Below are 19,026 nucleotides of genomic sequence, written 5' to 3'. Positions count from 1 at the left end.
GGGGATATGTAGGTTTATGACCAAACTTTCAGTGGTACAGTACTAAATAATAATAATAACTGTGTATTCAGATAGCTTAGATCATAAATGTTAATAACAATTTCACTTAAAATTATGTTAGTAAAGCGGATTGTGATTTACTATGCAATGGGGCAAGTAAAGCTAGATGGAAATCACATCATACATTCATAATCAATAGTGCCTTCCATATTTCTACTTAATTTCTATAAATAATTTTCTGTAATGTTTGATCTAAATATTTATTCTATTTTTCCATACTAATATTATAAACGAAAGTCTGTCGGTTCGTTTTCACGGCTAAACCGTTGGACCGGTTTTAAGGTAATTTGGTATTTGGTGTGTGTTTTAATTAAGGAAACCTGTCCAAACAGGCTACTTTTTTCGCAAATAAATATAATGGGGGTAGTTTGTATGAAAATCATCTATTTTTCGCTTTCGCAGAGAAATTAACAGAATCTAGTTAACAACATAACTAGGTAGTTTTAATGTACATACCAATGAACTGACACACTGCCTGGTATTCGCAACAAGAGTGACCGACGCATACGCTGCTGGAGAATTCGCAGTTTTGCTAGTATTCCAGTCATTTGGATTGGCCCTAGCTGACGTCACTTCTGCATATTCCGGCAATTGTTGAGTCACTTTATCGTATTCAGAGTTAACTTTCTCTTTGCTATGATTCGGTTGGTTACCAGACATACACAGTCCTGGTTGATTCTCCATCCACAATAATGACTCAGTTTTAGTCACTGTGTTCTTATTGTAACAACTACTTAACGGATGTGACAAAGACACCGCCGCTTTTATGTTCATTTGTGTGACTAAACTCGTGCCATTTGAATCTGAAAGTCAACAATAATATAAAAATTCCTCAAAGTCAATACTTAATTGTATCAATTCCATAATTCTTATGCAAATCATCTCGTTTACCGAAAGCTTAAAGATGTAAACGCGCAACAGTGCAAACAAACCGAAGAAAATTGGCTTAAAGGTAACTGGGTGAGTCAACAAACGAATCGCCTCGGGAAAACAAAATAGAAAACATTTACATTTACTGGGTCTTTATTTCTCGGATTTGTATCATTCCTTTGTACCCGAACGTGAATGCAAAGTGAAAGAGATCCAGTGCGCTCAGCAGAGAGGGCTCGTGCTACCTTTCAACTCGAAAGTAATCTAGCGCCCCTCCTCGGCAAGGCAAAGCCTCCATCAAACAAACGCTCGACGCCCGTGCCACCCCACGACACCCGAGGAATGTTTTTAATTTTGAAATTCTGATGCCGATTCCACGAAAAAAATGTAATCGTTTCGAGATAAGCTAAATAACTGTTTATTTTCGAATCACCCCATCTATTCGACGAACGCAACAAGATGACATTAATTTTCAAATGAGCAGTGTGACCAAATTTTCTTACCATAAATATTAGGGAGCGCAGATTTCTTAGCGAAAATATTGTTTTTCCGAATGTAAATTATGCCGCCAATCACAATTATTTTGAACAACACGATAGCTCCAATCAAAAAGTAAAACCATGTTTCCATCACGAAATCCCCAGCGACTATGGATACGTCACCGTTCATGGGATATCTGAAACAAATTGAATGTTCACGATGCTGTATATTGGTATAAGTACAAATGTCTACCTTTATTTTTTACATTCTCTGTTTTTTAAACCATAATATTTTTTTATGTTAAATCCTAATATTTAAGACGAATGATGTCGATCACAAATTGTCTTTGTAATATATAAATTGTAAATTATGCATAAAGTTTACCTGGACAGTGGATCCAGTCCGACGGAACGAGAATCGATATTTAAATACACTTTTTGACTATACGGACCAAGTCCCACTATGGTTTGAGCGGCAATTTGCACAGAATAACTCACTCCCGAAGTCAAATTGGTCATAATAAGGCTCGTGGCTTGGTGCACAGTAGTGTTTATTGCGACCATAGATTTGTTAGCAGGAATGTCCAACCAGTTGACAATCACATTGTACCCTGTTATTGCACCATTTTGTAAATGCGACTCTGGCGGCGACCATTTCAAATGTACAGTCGTCGTGTTCAAAATAAATAGTTCAATATTGATTGGAGGACCATCTGGGGCTGAAAGAAAGTAAAATATTACTTACTCAATCTGTTATAGATAAGATATTGAAAGTGTTTGATTTTTATTAAGATCATATTTACCATCATCCAATGTTTGAGCCGCCCTAGAATTGGAAGGCTTTCCCTCAAATCTCTTATAAAAAGGGATAAGGAAAAACTCGTATTTTGTATATTTTCTCAAAGAAGTAATTTCATATCCAGATACGTCGTTGGAATGCAGAATAGTTTTCATCTCGTATTCAGTAGTGATATTGTCTAGGGGTCTGAAATATATGAATAATCCCTCCAAGTGATAGAAGTTCAGTATTTCCCACATGAGCTTTATTGTTCTTGCATCAATTGGGGTAGCTTCAATTAACTCGACTATGTTATCAGTCAAAATGTTATTTCGGTATTCCGTATTGTTGGCGTACACTCCGCTTTGCCACAAAGAGTTTGCGTCTTCGCCGACAGTAGCCGAGTCAGAGACTGGGCTCGGAGCAGACAACCCGTGCGAGTTTTCAGCTCGAACTATAAACATGTAAGTTACTCCAGGTATAAGCGACTTAGCTGTATAATGTGTTTGATGTACTCTCTTTGCGATAGGTACCCAACCTCGAGAGTTTCTCGGCGTATTGTTTCCCAATAAAGTTTCTCTAGAAAATACTTCTACTTGATATCCTAAAATGGAAGATGATCCAATTTTATTGTTCTGATTCCAACTTATTGTTACGCTATTGTCTGTGACATTGTAAATTTGAGGCTTTGTAGGCGGACCGGGTAATGCTGACACGTCGGCCGCACGGAAAAAGTGTATGTTGGGGTTTATTGGACTGTCTACAAGTAAGACACCGCTCCAAACATACTTTCCGTGTTCAGATGAAGCGACGCAAGTGTACGTGCCGCTATCTGTTTTATCTAAATCCTTCAATATTAGGGTCCCATCATTAGAGACATTCCTTCTGTGATTTTGTATAACTGCTTCCCCTTCGAAATACCAAGCAATGATTGGTTCAGGTGTGCCGACCGCTGTGCAGGGGAAAACAGCCATCGATTTTATAGGTAACGTTTGGTTAGAGGGTCCATTTGTTATGATTGGTGGTGGGCGGTCATCGTCTGACGTCACGCTTAGTTTCCCTCTCACAAACGAACTGCCGGCAAAGTTTACCGCAGAACAAACTATCGAATGTCCGCTATCATTTTTATTGGTATCGTTGATAGTGAGTATCGTAACTCCGTCTGATACTTCTGACGCATGATATTTGCCTCGTGTTGTGCCAGGGAATATAATGGTCCTATTTCCCTCTAAACTCCAAAACATGGTTGGCTCTGGCCTGCCTGTAGCTATGCACGTAAAAGTTGCCACTGAACCGCTTTCGGCAATAACTGAATTAGGCCTTAATTTTATTGTTGGTGGATCTAAAAAATAAAATAAAATTTTAGTACTGATTAAAATTAAAATGCTATTTGAAAACATTCAACTTTTTCATTCAGCGAGGAAGATATTATTTATTAAAACGTAGATAGTAGATACCAAATTAATTTTGTTTGGTAGTAGGTAGTAGAGTAATTCACGTACTTATTTAAAAGAAATCTCACCGTATACAGTTAGGTATCCACTAGCACTAACAGCACCAACGGAATTTTCGGCTTCACAGGTATATTCGCCCTCGTCGCCCAAAATGATATTGTCGAGTCTCAGACTTCTATCATCGAGGACTTTGACACGACCGAGAGGCATGTTTCCACCTCCAGCAGTCCGTCGCCACAGCACGTCGGGCAGGGGGTCCCCACCCACCCGACATTGGAACGTCACGCTGCCGCCAGTCTGCGCCACCACATCCTCAGGACCCGTGATTAAGTACGGCTTAACTGCACAGTGAGAAATTTCTCTCAGTATTACTCAACGGCGACAAAAGCCGTCCCTTATATTTCAGCGTCAAATTACAGAAATTAACAGAATTCAACGTTCAAATATGAATGGTGCACGACAAATCTCTGTCAAATAATTGAAGTGGAAATTCACAGTGGAGAAAGCATTCTTGTGGAGGATGGAACTTACTGTGTATTTTGAGCGTAGCGACTGCAGATTCCCTTGTACCCGCTGCATTCCTTGCGATGCATTGGTATCGTCCAGCGTCGGTTTGCCTCGCATCTTGTATTACGAGACTTCCGCCGTCTACTAGATGCATTCTGCAACAATAACCAAAATTCAATAAAATCGTATACTAAACAACAAAAGCAAACAAAATTATGACTACATCTCATTACTTCGTAACAAAGTAATTCAAATGTGGGGCGGAATAATTCTATAGGAAATTAACATTTAATATAGGGAACGGTGAGTCAGAACTATTGAGATTTTTACTTGATTGCTTGTTGAGCTCTTCAAAAATCCCCTCTCTTTTATAACTTTGATGTACCCTCCCCATGACTGTTAATTATTTTTATGCTTCACCATACGTAACGACATGCTCCCTCAAGATGCAACTCGGATCTCATAAAAATTCATAGACAACGAAGTGAAATAAATTGCCAATATAACTTTTAACTGAAATTCAATTTTGTTGTTTGAATTGATTTTGGGAATCTATTTGTATTATCACAATGTCAAAGTCAAAGTCAAAATATGTACTACGATTTATTAACTTTGTTTCATCATATTTCAATGTTCGACACAAAATCAAATAAATTACGTTTATATCAGTTTATTTCATCTCTCAACGAAAAACAAAATTAAACCTCGAAGTCAAAGTTGTGTGAACAGTAAAACTTTGCGGTATTACCATTAATTTGCGTTTATTACTATGTTGATTGGTTACGAAACAACAGCGATTTAGACGCGATGCATGAGGTATTCAATATCAAACGGTGCTCTCTCACAAGACTATCATATTTCCTACCCCCACTTTCATGAGAGGGTCCACTCTTAAACGGTTCCCGTGAATTTGGATCCTTCACTCTTACTACTTGTACGTTAGACCTCGTTGATGTATCGGTTTTAAAATAGTAAAAAAAGTGAAATATGTCGTTATATTTAGCAGAAGACAAAGTTAAATAAGTTTGTCTGAAACCATAAAATAAAAAACAGTAACTTGTAAATAATGAAGATTTATCGAATATCAAGTTTTTGAACAATAAGTTTCGTTTAATAATAAATTAATATTTGAAGAACTTACCTTGCATCACCATCAAAATGAAGAACTTGGCCATTTTTCTTCCAATAGACATTAGGTTCAGGAGCACCTCTTGGTGGTGAACATTCCAGAATGATGGTCTCGCCTTGTGCGGTCTGAGTGGATGCCGGCTCTAGTCTGAACTCTTCACGGAGCACTACAAATATGTCATTTTATTAAAAAGATCCAACCGACCTAAATATAATTATAATTATAATGTTTATTTACTCAATCTACTTAAATAAATAAAAATTTGATCGACTATTCAGAGGTGATAATTCTTGAATGTGCTGTTGTAATTTTCAGATGTAAATCAAATGAAATATGCAATGTAATTTACCTGCAACGTGTAAACTGACGTTTCTGCTTCTCGCTGTACCATACTGATTCGTTGCTTCACACCAATATACTCCAGCATCTGAATGGGCTCTGCCATGTGTAGCCCTCAGAAAAAACAGATCGCCAGCAGGCAACAAACTTCTGTGCGTATCAGATACAACTAGGGTCCCTCCTTTGTACCATTTTATGTTAGGGGGAGGTGAGCCTCCAGCTCGACAGTTCAACGTAGCTGGTTGGTGACGAGCGACGGTTACGTCTAGAGGCTGCTCTATAATGTAAGGAGCCTCCCCGCTCATTGAATCATCGCTAAGTCCTCCTTCCACTAGATCTGTTGACAAAATATCATTATTACTTACATAAATATTGCGGGGTAATATAATTACTTCATAAATTCAAGAGGTTTTGCCAGGCTGCTTTTAATCAAAAGCATACTGCCGACTGCAATTTCCTGCTTTATTTTAAATTTACCTAACAAAGACTTTAGTGGGCTACGGTTTATTTTAATAATAGGTGGAGTATGTCATTTGCAGCTACTCTAAAGCGGCACACAATAATAATGAGCCATAAACACAGGCTTGCTGAAGGGTACCCCAAAGGATGCTGGTAGACCCCTGTACTATTTTACTCTGTTTACAACGATACGCGCAGATGTTAGTTTTTGACACTTGAATTGATGTATGTCTATTGTTGTGTGCGCTATTATTGTTGCGAAGTAAAAATCGATCAGCGAAAAAAATTCGATTCGGTGTCCGGTATTTGCGAAATAAACCTTCGAAAATGGTTTGTGACTCATTTTAGACACGTTTTTTTTTGTAATAAAATCAATAAGGATTATTCTTTGTATGGAGTAATTGTGTTTATTTATTCACGTGTTCCGACGTTGAGAATGCGGTACGATACAAGGGCTAATCTATAATTGAATCTCCATTCGATTTGCTATCATTCGATTTTTGTGTACAAAACCCGGTTTTTGATCTATGTTATTTAACCCAATTTGGGTACTTAAAAAATGTTCTTATAAACAAAAATTTAAATGGCTATTTTCAAACTTATTCATGAAATAAATTGAGAATGTTGGGATACAAAGTGATATTTATGGATTCAACCGAACCATTTAAGATAAATCTAACAAAAAAAGATTGCACCCATGGATGACAAAAACGAGACCTTGCATAGACTGCACAAATGATAATAATAAATTATCTGTCATACTCATAAACAATGCCATGCAGGCGAATATAGATAGAAGTAAGATTTAGCAGATTGGAAAGGACATAAAATATAGTTTATGTTGATCTCGATACGTTAGTTTATCGCGCATAAAACGTAACTTTATTGGATAGTTGTGCGTTATAGCCGCATCGATTATATTCGATATTTGGCGGAAAATATCATTTTCTGATACTGCGACAAATATTGTATGTTATGATACAAATATAATGTAAAGCATTGTTTGAAAGCATTTATGCGAATAAATTTAACTGGTGCATTCTATTCATAATATATAGCTCATTCTTGTGGCTTAGATAATGCTGATGATAAATAAACACAATTGTAATACAAGGATTAAGATAAAAAAGCCATGCTAACAATAATAATGAAGATTAACGGACCAAATCCAAGTGTAGCATTGCTGGGAATCTCACAATCGCCCACGCCGATGGCAAAGGGAGTGATTTCGACTTGCGTCAGAGTAGTTACGTTCTATTGTTCAAATGTCTTTGTTAAAAAAAGTTTGCGAGGGTGACTTTCGTCCCCTGCTAATTTACTGGCACATGTTGACACGCGTCGCAAGAAAAAAATAAATAAAAAATCGGTTATGAGGACACGGGTTTCCCATTTAAGTTTGCTCGCAGACCAGGTCGTATATATTGCAGCAACTGTATATTTTTAACGTGTAGCCCTTGGAAATCTTTAGACCAAACATTTGGCTGCTCTCACTTCGCACGGAAATGTAGGTTTATGGTCGTGTTAAGTGGGTTCGCTTTGATCCACAGATTATTTTCTAGTTTAACACAAACCTGGCATTGCGATATGAATCAAGATCAAACACGGATTAGTCATAAAATAATCTTTGATCGTGCGTATCTATCTTGTAGAAAAATCAAATTAGGTACGTCACATCTAATCATGCGATCGTCTTCTGTGTCTGTAACTATCACCCCATGCAACTTGATAGGCGTTTAAATTTCGAATATCTAATTCTAATGGCCGTGATTGGCTCCCTTAGGAGGTAATCATGATTTTCCAAATTTCGAACACGTGTTCAATTCGGGGACCCTCTTGCAATTTGAAGCCAATGGCGTTATTACTAGCAATGTAGTTGTCGCGACATTTTTGACTTAATTGAGCTTGTTCAGATTGCTCCGAGTGCAAAACTCTAATTAAAATTTCGAACTCACTGAAGTTGAAAAGGTATACGCTCATTTCTACGATTATTAAGAACATTATGTTGTTGCATTTAATAATATACTTGCAATGAGTCGTGAAACTGCCGCCTTATATTTACAGATGATAGTTCAAACACAGACAAATGTCACGGTTAATGAAATAGCACTTAGGTTTTATGGTGCAAAAAACGGAACGCGCTCCTTCGCACATGTGCTAAGAATTAGCCGTTTGGGCTCCAACAGACGTATGGATTAGTTTAATATGATTTTCGTGCTCAATGTTTGTCTTGTAAGGCGTTCTTCTAATGCATGAAGGGACAAATTGTTGACACAGTGTCATCTTTCATAGGGCCGCCGTACCTGCTAGGAATGAGGGCAACAGGACTTCTGATTGAAATAAAAAGTTTAATTATAGAATACTGATCTCTATGTTGTCGAAATAAAGTAGATAATTTAAAAACGGAAAACAGTTGAAAGTTGTAGCCATTTCGATGTAGTTTGCGGAAAGACGTTGGTGACAGTTGTGTCGTTTCTTTTTCTTTGTTGTGACTTGGCGCGTGGGCAGATGGAATAACATCTACTATGATACTGCTAATCTTAGCCTCCACGTTGCACGTCTATAGTTATTTACTTTATGTTTAAAATAACATAGGAAATTTCCTTGTATTTTGACGGAAAAATATTTTTCTATATACACTTCGCACGTTTCCCATGACCTTTACCTAATCCTAAATTAATTTAATTCGCCTTTCTATATGTGTTATGTGATAAACTAGTAATAATATTTTATTTTTGTCTTTCTTCATGTCATAGAGGGCTTCAACTACTAGTGATCATGGGATCACTAGTAGTTGAAGCTCTCTTGACTTGGGCCTTTTAAGCAAAATGATTTTACCTGATTTTAAGGCCTAGTGGATAAGCTCCATTTTTATTCACTTTTACGTGGCAATAAACTATAACATGCAATATTTATAATGCGATTTAAAAAAAATTATCTCCGTTAGAAAAAGTAATATAACTTAACAAGATCAGATAAGCTTGATAGAATTACTTCCAAAAGATTACACCACTTCAGAGATGCGTGCACGGGAGCTTACAAAGTAAAATAAAAAAATAACTAAGTTTGCAAACTGAAAGCTATCTGATCGGAGAGCTTTTGAAATGATGTCGGCATAAAACGTTTTCGGCGATGTCCCTTCGCGATACCATTGATATTAGCGGAACAACTAACATCTATATTTAAGACTACTTTATCTGATTTAAACATATAATAAACAAAAAACTGCGCTATGGACGTAAAGAGTTATAATACCTGCGTAGTCAGAAACACTTCCGTCAAAAACTCTAAATTACACGTTTTAAATTTCGAACGCATAAATGTCTTATTTCGACACAAGGGTCGAATGCGCGCCGTATTCATAAAAGTCATAGTTAAATCAAGATTCGAGATATCGGTCCATTTTTCAATTCCTTCTTTAATACAATGACGTGCACTGTGCTAGTGCCTATTGTAAACCGCCCCGAGCGATTGACTCTGTTTATTTTTATTATTCCTTTTTACAACATTTTACGCAGCATCCATCACGCATTAGGCACAAAAGATAGGCGTCGTTTAACATTAGCTTAACTTCTTTACGCTTTGATAACCGCCTGGGGTGCCAGCTCTATTTTTTGTAAACCAACGCATGCGACCACAGTATAAAATAATTCAACCCAAGTTATTTTGTCAGCTGGGGGACTGAAGTTGTCCAGATATTGTAGTTTTTTGGGATGTGCCACTTTGATTGTGAAATATATGCTATACGCAGATGTGGGACTAAATTTACGCATGTGTGTTTTGTTATCCTAATGAGTAGTGTCAATAAGTTACGCTTTCTACTATGCAGTACGCCCCTGGGAGTCGTTTAACGCTGTTTATTTGTTAGACATGGTTCTTACAACACTAAAATCTCCATAACAAAATTGTACGCTTTATAAAAAGGTTAGTTATAATAAAATCCTCAGTGACTGAATCAGTCGAGTTCGTTGTTTTTATTCAACGTTGTGCTGTTTTGAAATTTACTTTATATTTTTTGTGAGGACGCCTTCTTTTAATATCAGAGCAGATTGCGCGACTGGTAAAAACTAAAATAACAAGCGAACTAAAGAGACTGGAGAAGTGACAGGCGAGATTATTCAGTATTGCAGAAAAAGAGCTTTTTGACGTTGCTAAATATACAGAATGTAACTGGAAATAAAATGTTACTTAATGAAAGCATTTCAAATATCAAATACATTTAATTTTGCCTGATTTCAGGCGTAGTTACGAAGCTATATGAATTATATGAAAATTTTAATTTTTATATCTGTACATCATAATTCCATGTCATAATGGAAATTTTAAAAAGGGAACGTTTATTGTAAATATTAATATAGTTTATAGATACTACTTTTTTTAACACCAAAAATTGGATAAATTTTTATTCATTTCTGTATCGTATTTGGATATAGTACTTACGTAATATTACAGACACTGAAGAAGCTCTTGTTTTAAATTTAAAATTTGACTAGCGACACTACCCCTCGTCGTACCATTGACAAATTAGCCCCATATCGTTCGAATGACATGGTTATTTTCGCGTCTGTAAGTGAAGCAAGAAATCTAAGATGGTACCGCAAGGCACTAAATATCTAATAGTGTGGGGGAATCCACCCCACGAGGGTGAATTCCGAGCTATTAGCACTGGTTGAACTCTGCCATCGCCGTTTATTTTTATACTTTATTGCGCTAAGGAGTAAGTAAGTTTGAGCGGAAGAATTAATTCTTAGTTGGGCATAAACATGGGGACATTTTTTGGATAAATAAAACGAGGGATAAAAGTTTGTTAATTTAAATTATTTTATCCTTATAGTAGAAGAGGGTCTTATGATATTGAAAATTTGCTTTCGATTGATGTTTGATGAACATAAGTTTTATGAACTTTATGGAGATTGAAATCATATCCTGAAATTGTCACCAAAGATTTTGATTAAAGATTAATTGTAAATTTATGTTCCATGAAGGAAAACTAGTTAACATTGTGTAATAATACCTACTATAGGGCTATCTCTAGGTATTATTAATTTATAAGTTATTTTATAAGCTAGTTTAACTGAATATAATTTGTATTATTTAATAGTTATTATTTGGTGATTCGGACTCTTATCAGTTGGATCCACCATCCTGATCTTCATGTGATTTAAAAGACACGGAGACGTTATATACTACACCGTTTTATAGGTAAAGGTAAATAACTCGATTAAATAGCATCATATGGTTATCACCGTCGGTAGTAAACATAAAATATATCATAAATTTTACGCCCCAAATACCGAGATCTGCGTTGCGACAGTTGACATAAAATTGTGGCGTTTCATACAGATCATAGCTAAATTTATATTGCCTTTTTTATTGGGTCCACTTTTGGTTCCATCAATCATTGCTGTGGTGATATCAAAACATCTCACTCTTATAAATCTTATAAATTCACATCTTCGTTGGACGAATAGAAACGGCGAAATTTGTTTAATAGAACTTATCACAAAAAAGTAATCACTAGCAGTATCTTTAAGTTAAATTAGCTAATAGTTGCGACGTGTGGTCCCGCCCTAGAATAGGACCACTCCATATCCTCCCATAGATATCGTAGGTATGAATACGAAGCCAAAAAAATTATATTAATTGCACAAAATTTTACTTTAATTTATCCGCGAGCCCTGGGCTTTGGGCGTCACAGCTTCAAATGTATCCGGGTACAAACAACGATAAGGGAGATAAATTAGGTAGTAATTATATGATTGATTGGTAGTGATTATATTTAAACAGAATTTTTATGAATTTGTAGTGAATTATTAGTATCTTCAAAGGTAATTTGGAGGAACGAATAAAATAAGTATTAGGTGATTAAAAAAATATTTCTTATAAAAGCAAGATCAAAAGGTGGAAATTGTACGTACCTTGTTACATCGATAAGATTATTAAAAAAATACTTACTGAGGTAGAAGATGAGACTTAGCAGAGATGTCACCACACTCAACGTGTCCATATCGGCGTCTCTACCACATTTTCATCGGGATGTTATCTTCAATTTGAACTTGAGGTACTTTTTCATTGCTTAATCTTTTCTTTTTCATCTGTAACAAAAAACAATGAAGCACATCAATAAATGCTATTTTCAAAAACTATTTTATGAAAAATAATACTCTGTCTTTTTTAGTTATTTAAAAGTCGTAAAAGTCAAGTCAGATGCCTTTCGACGACTTGAATAAAATCTGACCCCAGTGTTAGCAATTAAGATACTGTAAAAGAATGAGTCTAATATTGTCTAACATGTGTGACATTTTGTCGAAGATATATATTGATATTAATCTGTGAAGATCACTTGTTGTAAATATGTGTTCAAATCTCGGTAAATAAATATGTTATATTGAATCTAATATTTGATTAGTTCAACAAAAATTATAAAATAAAAAAAATACTGATTTTTATTTTTCAAAAAATTCTAATTTGGAACGCAAACACGCGCATCCATTGGTAATAAAATAACAAAAATATTTTCATTCAATCCTATGAGTTTCCACGAACGATATCCAAATATTCCGTGAAGTTGTTCCTCGTTTGCGGACCTCGCTAATCTAGTTTTCGTTTTAGGTTGAATTTAATAAAACCCTTTCCTTTATTTAATAATACGTAACGAGGGCTACACTCTGGCTGGGCCCGGAATCACATCGTCGAGGCAGCCTTTATCCACACGTGCTACGGTGTCCGGCAATTTAAGAAGAAATGTTTTCATAGTTCCAGTTGAACGAAACATTTTTACCGCTTGAAACGAAATTTTATTTGAGCTATTTATTTGCAGCAATGCGATAAATTCAGTATTTGTTTTAAAGTTTATATAAACGGGTCTAAATGAAGTATTTTCGTATATGAATTTAAATTAGAGTTTGATATAGGATGAATGAAATAAGTATATATGCCGATGTGTTGTGTATATCAATGGTCTGACAACTAGAGACGAAGACTATGCTAAGTGGAAGATAAAATATAGGAGAGCGAAACCTGGGCTCCGACACACTATGGCGGTATGAAAGACATAGAGAACTTTACTGATTTTTACTGATGACAATCCTTACATTTATAAAACAAAGTCCTCTAATACGTCTGTCTGTCTATTCGCAAAAAACTCATATTAAACTATTGCACGGATTTTCATGCGGTTTTCACCAATAGATAGAGTGATTCCTGAGGAAGGTTTAAGGGTATAATTTATTAGGTTTTTACCCCACTGAAGCCGGGACGGGCCGCTAGTACAGTATAAAGACACCAAGAGAACCCTTAAATTAAATGAAATGCAAAATTTCAAAATTTCATATTGTTACAATGAAATTTCCGTAACTAATATTCCCAAACATAATTGAACAAATAAACAGAAGACTACCGTAGCGTCGCGTCTTCAAATCAACACTTCTCGCGTTGCAATAATGTAAACAACTTGACAGTTGACAGTATTTATTTTATTTGGATTACTGAGGCGACCATAAACATCTGTCAAATCGAGATTTCAAACTCTTAAACTTGTCTTACTTACGCTTCTCGGAATTATTGCAACTCTTCTAAAATAAACTTTATGTCGTCCCTCTTAAAAGCTTATTAATTTGACACTTTATTAAAAAGGATTAACGTTTCATCAGAATTATTTAGAGGCGTTGAGAAACTTTCATGTTTTCAACATTAAAATGAAACGAACACGTGTTCTCGTAGTTCATTTTATTTGAATGTGTATTACGACATCAAAGCCAAAATAAACCACTACTTCAGCAAATTATACACTTATTTTTTCTTAACAAATATTGAAACCAATACAATGAATTGAAATTGACAGTTTAATATTGGAATGACATGTGATATGGCTGTCTGGAAAAAAATTGTTAATTAAAAATAAACAAAATGCGTTATTTCAAATTTGGAACAACCATACAACCCTTCAAATAGAGTCGAGTTAGTTTACAAAACACGCGTAAGTGGATTCAAAAACTGCGGGTAGTATATTTGATAACGCTTATTGTAACCCTTCTATATGAGATGATTGGTTCTATGGTCAGCATGACCCCGATTTAACACTTGACTAGTTGAAATTTTAACCACTCTTGACGAGGACTTCCGTGATTGAAGAGTGGGTGATAGTGATGCTTGTCTATCATTATTGTGATGTCATAATCCTATCCTATCGACTCACTCAATGTTATTAGGCATATCATCGAAAAAGTTAGGTGAAGAGCTGTAATTATTATTTTATTTATTACGAACAAGTTTATGCCTAGAAGCTAAAACATCATTATGGTAAAGCTGAAGAGGTTATTTTTAACTCATTGGTGATATTGAAGAAAATAATATAGATATTTGTTATCTTCACGCACATTTATTAAAGTAAAGAAATGATAACAAGCAATGATACGTATAAAATAATTATATTAAATAGGTGCTATTACCTATAAATGGAAACGTTGCATTTAATGCAAATTACAAAATCAGCCTAAAATACATCTATTTTGTTTTATGTGATAAGATTCAAGAGGATATTAGTTAAAAAAAATTCTAAGAAGATGCTTATGGAGGCCTTAGAAAGTGCTAGTTGCTGTCATAAACAAATTCAAACAAAACCTGAATAGCCCTTATTAGCGTAAACTTTCTTCGGTCCTGATAAAACTGTTTCCTTATTAAGAGCCGCGGTTGCTGAGATAAGATATCCCTGTGTCCAGTGTTATAAATAAACCCGGATTATAACCAATAAACCCTGTTTAAAAATTATTATAATGATAACGGAAATTCATGCGTTTATGACAATGTTGCAAAAGGGAAGCGTTTCCTGTGGTCATAAATGCTGTGACACAAATAGGATACTAAAAGATAACATCTTTTGCGCAAATATAAAGCCAGACTAAATCTGGTTATTGGTAAATTTTGTTTGGAATCGAGAACAAATTTTCTATTTACATCAGATTATGTAATAATTATATCAGGACATATATTTTACAAAAAACACCACATTAACTCGATAAGGCTACTCGAAAATGGCCTTATTGGTCAAATTAAAACTTTGAAATGGTAATAGATTGTCAGTCTTTCGCCTAAGAGATAGATAGCCCTTTTAGGGTTCCGTATTTCTTGACTGACTTTTATAAGTTCTTCTGCCCGTGCTGGCTATATTTGAAAGTCATTCTCAAAGTCAGTCAAGGAATAGGGATAAACTAAAGACTACAATAAGTCTGTCAGTTTATTTATGTTCTGTGGTAGACTGTCATATGTAAACAAGATCATTTTTATAACACAAGAATATTTTTTACCGTTTTCATTTTTAACGCTGTTCAGTGATATATCTTTCTCGCTCACTATTGGTCATTCAAATATACATACAATTTCCATGTCAAAGGTAGCTCTTTATCACATCACTAACACGTTAGGTTGCGATAGGTGTGAACCTACACTGTTCAGAATGTCGAAATAGACAAATAGATTTACGAATATTTCGGTCCAATTCAGATTATTAGTTGCCTATTACCCTGGATAATGCTAATGAAGTCGACGTATAGGAAATCGAATCGGAAATCACTGGAATTATTGAAATTATGCATATTACAACCATTGGTTTTCAATTAAATGACAATGGCTGTTATAGATGACCGAGATTTGCATTCGATTCGATAAACTATCACTGTTTAGTCCAATGGTTGACTGCTAGAATGCTGTACATGTGATTTTTGCGCAATAATGTTTTGAACAAAATATGTATAAAACTGAATCAGTATAGGTTGTGTTATTAATATGTCTACTGATAGCAGAAGTCACTTCAACTATTATGAAGAGAAGCTGCAATGTTAATTAAATCTGAAATGAAATCTTTACTTACACCTTACACCTTATTTTTTCGCATCCATTTCAAACTTCAATAGCTATGTTGATTTACTATTGTGACTATTTACTAGTCTAAATTTAAATGATCTCATTTTTCCAACAAAATATTTCATAACATTTCTAATTTTGATAAGCCAAAGATTTCAAAAACTTAATTGAACTTACGTCTTCTACACTCGAACTCAGGCACGACTTCTGGTGGTAATATTAATAAACGCACGTAATTATTTCATCCTTCATTAATCTTTGTGGGCTGGGGGTTAACTAACTGCATTGATTGTTTAAGGTTGTTTAAATAAACAAGCACTTACTGTAACCAACGGGACTATTAAAGCTGTTCTCACGACCCACATATGCTAGTTAAATCTTAACCAAAACATCGCGGCCAAGGTTAAGTTTATAATTTATAGCCACTTGTATGACGACGGGGTAAATGGAATATTGTTCCGCTTGGATCCATTGTCTGATCGGTATTGCTAAGTCAAAACTGTCTAGACTTAATTGTGCTTGTGTGATACCAACACGAATGAAGGAAGATGAATTATTCCTATAAAAAAGTATATGCGCTACAGTTGGGTTATAATATTCTCTACTCTTACATTGAGCCAAATTTCATTCAACATATATTTAAAATACAATGAACTATATTACTAAACCTATTTGTTAGCTGTTTTTTTAAAGTCCTATAGTTAGGAGGACAAAATCTCTTGGATATAAGTTATATATAAAATAAATAAATAAATAAAAAATAAACAAATATATATTGAGTAGAGGTAAGATGATATGCCAAATTGAGAAAAAAACAAGGTGTTCTCTAAAGAAATAGGTAACAAAGGGAGTGAACCTAAAATGCATCACAGTGTTGAAACAAAGCAACGTCAGTGAGCCTTTGGCGCACCGAACTTCATAAAGTTCTTCGAATTATGGAAGGTTTATTTGAAGGGTATGTGGTGAGTTTTTATATTATTTATTGTTCAATTGTTTTATTTAATGCAGGAATTACACGTGCATATTCGTGATATTTGACACAAAGTTTTGAAGCAAGCTTTATTAAAAAATGGGGAAACGTTTTCTTTACAGTTAACACCAGGAAGTGTATTATCTTATAATTTATGTAACTGTTGAATGATTGTCGATTAAACTTTAAAGAATTTAAATCTTCGCGTTGACTTTCTCTATAAAAGTAAACATAACGTTTATCAAATTACTACAAAACTTTGTGTCAACATAAGTGTCATTAGAATTGTAGTGTGACACTTGAGAGTTTAATTCTTTGTTGACATGACGACTCTCAAGGCCCGGCTGGAGATAACTTTAGCAAACGAACTAAGCTCTGCGCTTCAAAATGTTTATTTTTCACATTACTGGCCTCGTCAAAGCTTGTGGGCATTACATGATTATGTACGGAACTGGTTAATATTAATAAACTTGTATTATTATTAGGGTGTGCTAAAGAAAATATTTCGCTAGTCATTTTTGGTATTACTGTCACTAAATACATAAACGTATAAGGCGAGTGTAAATTTCTTACGTCATAAATCAGCCACAGTGCAGAAGTGTATGTCACAAACTTATTTATTCTCTCCTTAAAAAATATTAATCTCTCAGCTACTTTCATTGGTTATAGCTACTGTAACCCTATATTAACAACAATTTTAATCACAAACTATGACTAAAATACGTCATATGACGAGCCCACTGCCGCCGCCCTGGTACAACTGATTGAACAAATTAACTAAATTTTTATTTGACCGGATATCAGAATCTGATCTCTTGATCAGATACATAGTAATTAATTATATTATTATTATCGATTTGTCTATATGCCTTCAACAATGTCTTTAGCATTTATCCTCTCATCTATGAGCCGTAAGATTTGTTATAATTGTTAATCGAGGCTGTGAGCTGTACAACAAATTTCTGTATTATTTTTACTTTATGATCATGTCGATCATGAATTATGACAAACATGATGCAGGAAGCTCTCACGAAACCACTTCTTATATGGAGATCACACGCGGTAGTTTTCAAAACGTGGGTGTATTATAAAAATAAATGAAAACATGCATTTTGAATAATGTTTATTTAGACGGGGCTTCTAGGCATGGCTGCGCCGGCGCCCGTGAGACCCACACAGAGAACGATTGATCGCTAGACCTTTTTAAATATGAGTGTTCTACATTTAAATTGATTAATTGCGAAGCGCGATGACAAGCTAAGTGTTTCCAATTTGGGAACGAGTTGTTCAATCGAGTGTGTATTTCGATTACCTACTTATTATTCGATCGTTGAAATAGATTTAGACAATCAGAGAATCTTTCAAGTAATTACCAATTTCATATTTTTGTGACACATTAGTTTCAAAAATATGTTATAGATATCAAATCCAATTTATCATCAAAATTACCTATGTACTTGTTTACCAACTAAAAATTACATCGAATTTTTGTATACTGTTTAAACGATTCATGTTCCTGGGTAAAATCAACATTTACCCGAAATTAACATGAACGTATTCAGAAAAAACCCAAATCATGGCTAAAAACCTTTTGAAAATGAAATCATCCAGCTTGGCACCTTTACCGAAAAGAATAGACTGATAGACTATTTTAATAGAGTTTCAGATAAGAAAAGAGAATAGACGCAAAATCGTCAGATTATCGCGGCTTAAGGCTTTTGTCGCGTCGTGCGTGTATTGCCAAAATTGCGCAAGTTTTTACAAAACTTTTGAACAAAGCGTCCCGTCGTTCACAATGGTATATTTTTGTTCGTGCGGTGGCCACTGACAGTTTGCGTGATGTATTGGACCCGGGTAGAGGATTATTTTTACCCATTTCACTAAGTTTGCATGCATCTATTGTGCTCGACGGAAGCGGTGCCTCAAAGCTGAGAATTTTGTTGAGGTTTTGAAGGTTAGGATTTCAAATACAATACATGGGATGAATAGTGACGATACGTATTTATTTTAGGCTATTCAGCATTGATATTGGAGTTTTCATTAAATAAAATCATATACAAACTAAAAAATATATTATATCCATTATATTGTATGTATAGTAATACATCTAATTACTAAATTTG

The 19,026-nt window shown here is 34.8% G+C and overlaps 1 protein-coding gene across 2 annotated transcripts in view; it reads right to left on the bottom strand.

Annotated features, from left to right (window-relative positions):
• Positions 1-19,026, bottom strand: part of LOC128669424 (protein sax-3-like) — a 48,538-nt gene that overhangs the window by 3,179 nt on the left and 26,333 nt on the right. For both annotated transcript variants that reach the window (XM_053744251.2, XM_053744250.2), the window contains exons 2-10: positions 12,028-12,167; positions 5,627-5,953; positions 5,290-5,443; positions 4,173-4,303; positions 3,710-3,982; positions 2,213-3,529; positions 1,795-2,128; positions 1,434-1,606; positions 517-863 (exon numbers count right to left, since the gene is read on the bottom strand). In XM_053744251.2, coding sequence (XP_053600226.1) covers positions 517-863; positions 1,434-1,606; positions 1,795-2,128; positions 2,213-3,529; positions 3,710-3,982; positions 4,173-4,303; positions 5,290-5,443; positions 5,627-5,953; positions 12,028-12,079 — 3,108 coding nt within the window. In that variant the 5' untranslated portion in view covers positions 12,080-12,167. The remainder of the gene's footprint in view (positions 1-516; positions 864-1,433; positions 1,607-1,794; positions 2,129-2,212; positions 3,530-3,709; positions 3,983-4,172; positions 4,304-5,289; positions 5,444-5,626; positions 5,954-12,027; positions 12,168-19,026) is intronic.

The sequence above is a fragment of the Plodia interpunctella genome, chromosome 4 (assembly GCF_027563975.2).
Source record: "Plodia interpunctella isolate USDA-ARS_2022_Savannah chromosome 4, ilPloInte3.2, whole genome shotgun sequence".
Taxonomy (NCBI): domain Eukaryota; kingdom Metazoa; phylum Arthropoda; class Insecta; order Lepidoptera; family Pyralidae; genus Plodia; species Plodia interpunctella.
Note: the sequence above shows the minus strand (reverse complement) of the source record. Positions and strands in the feature narration are given on the sequence as shown.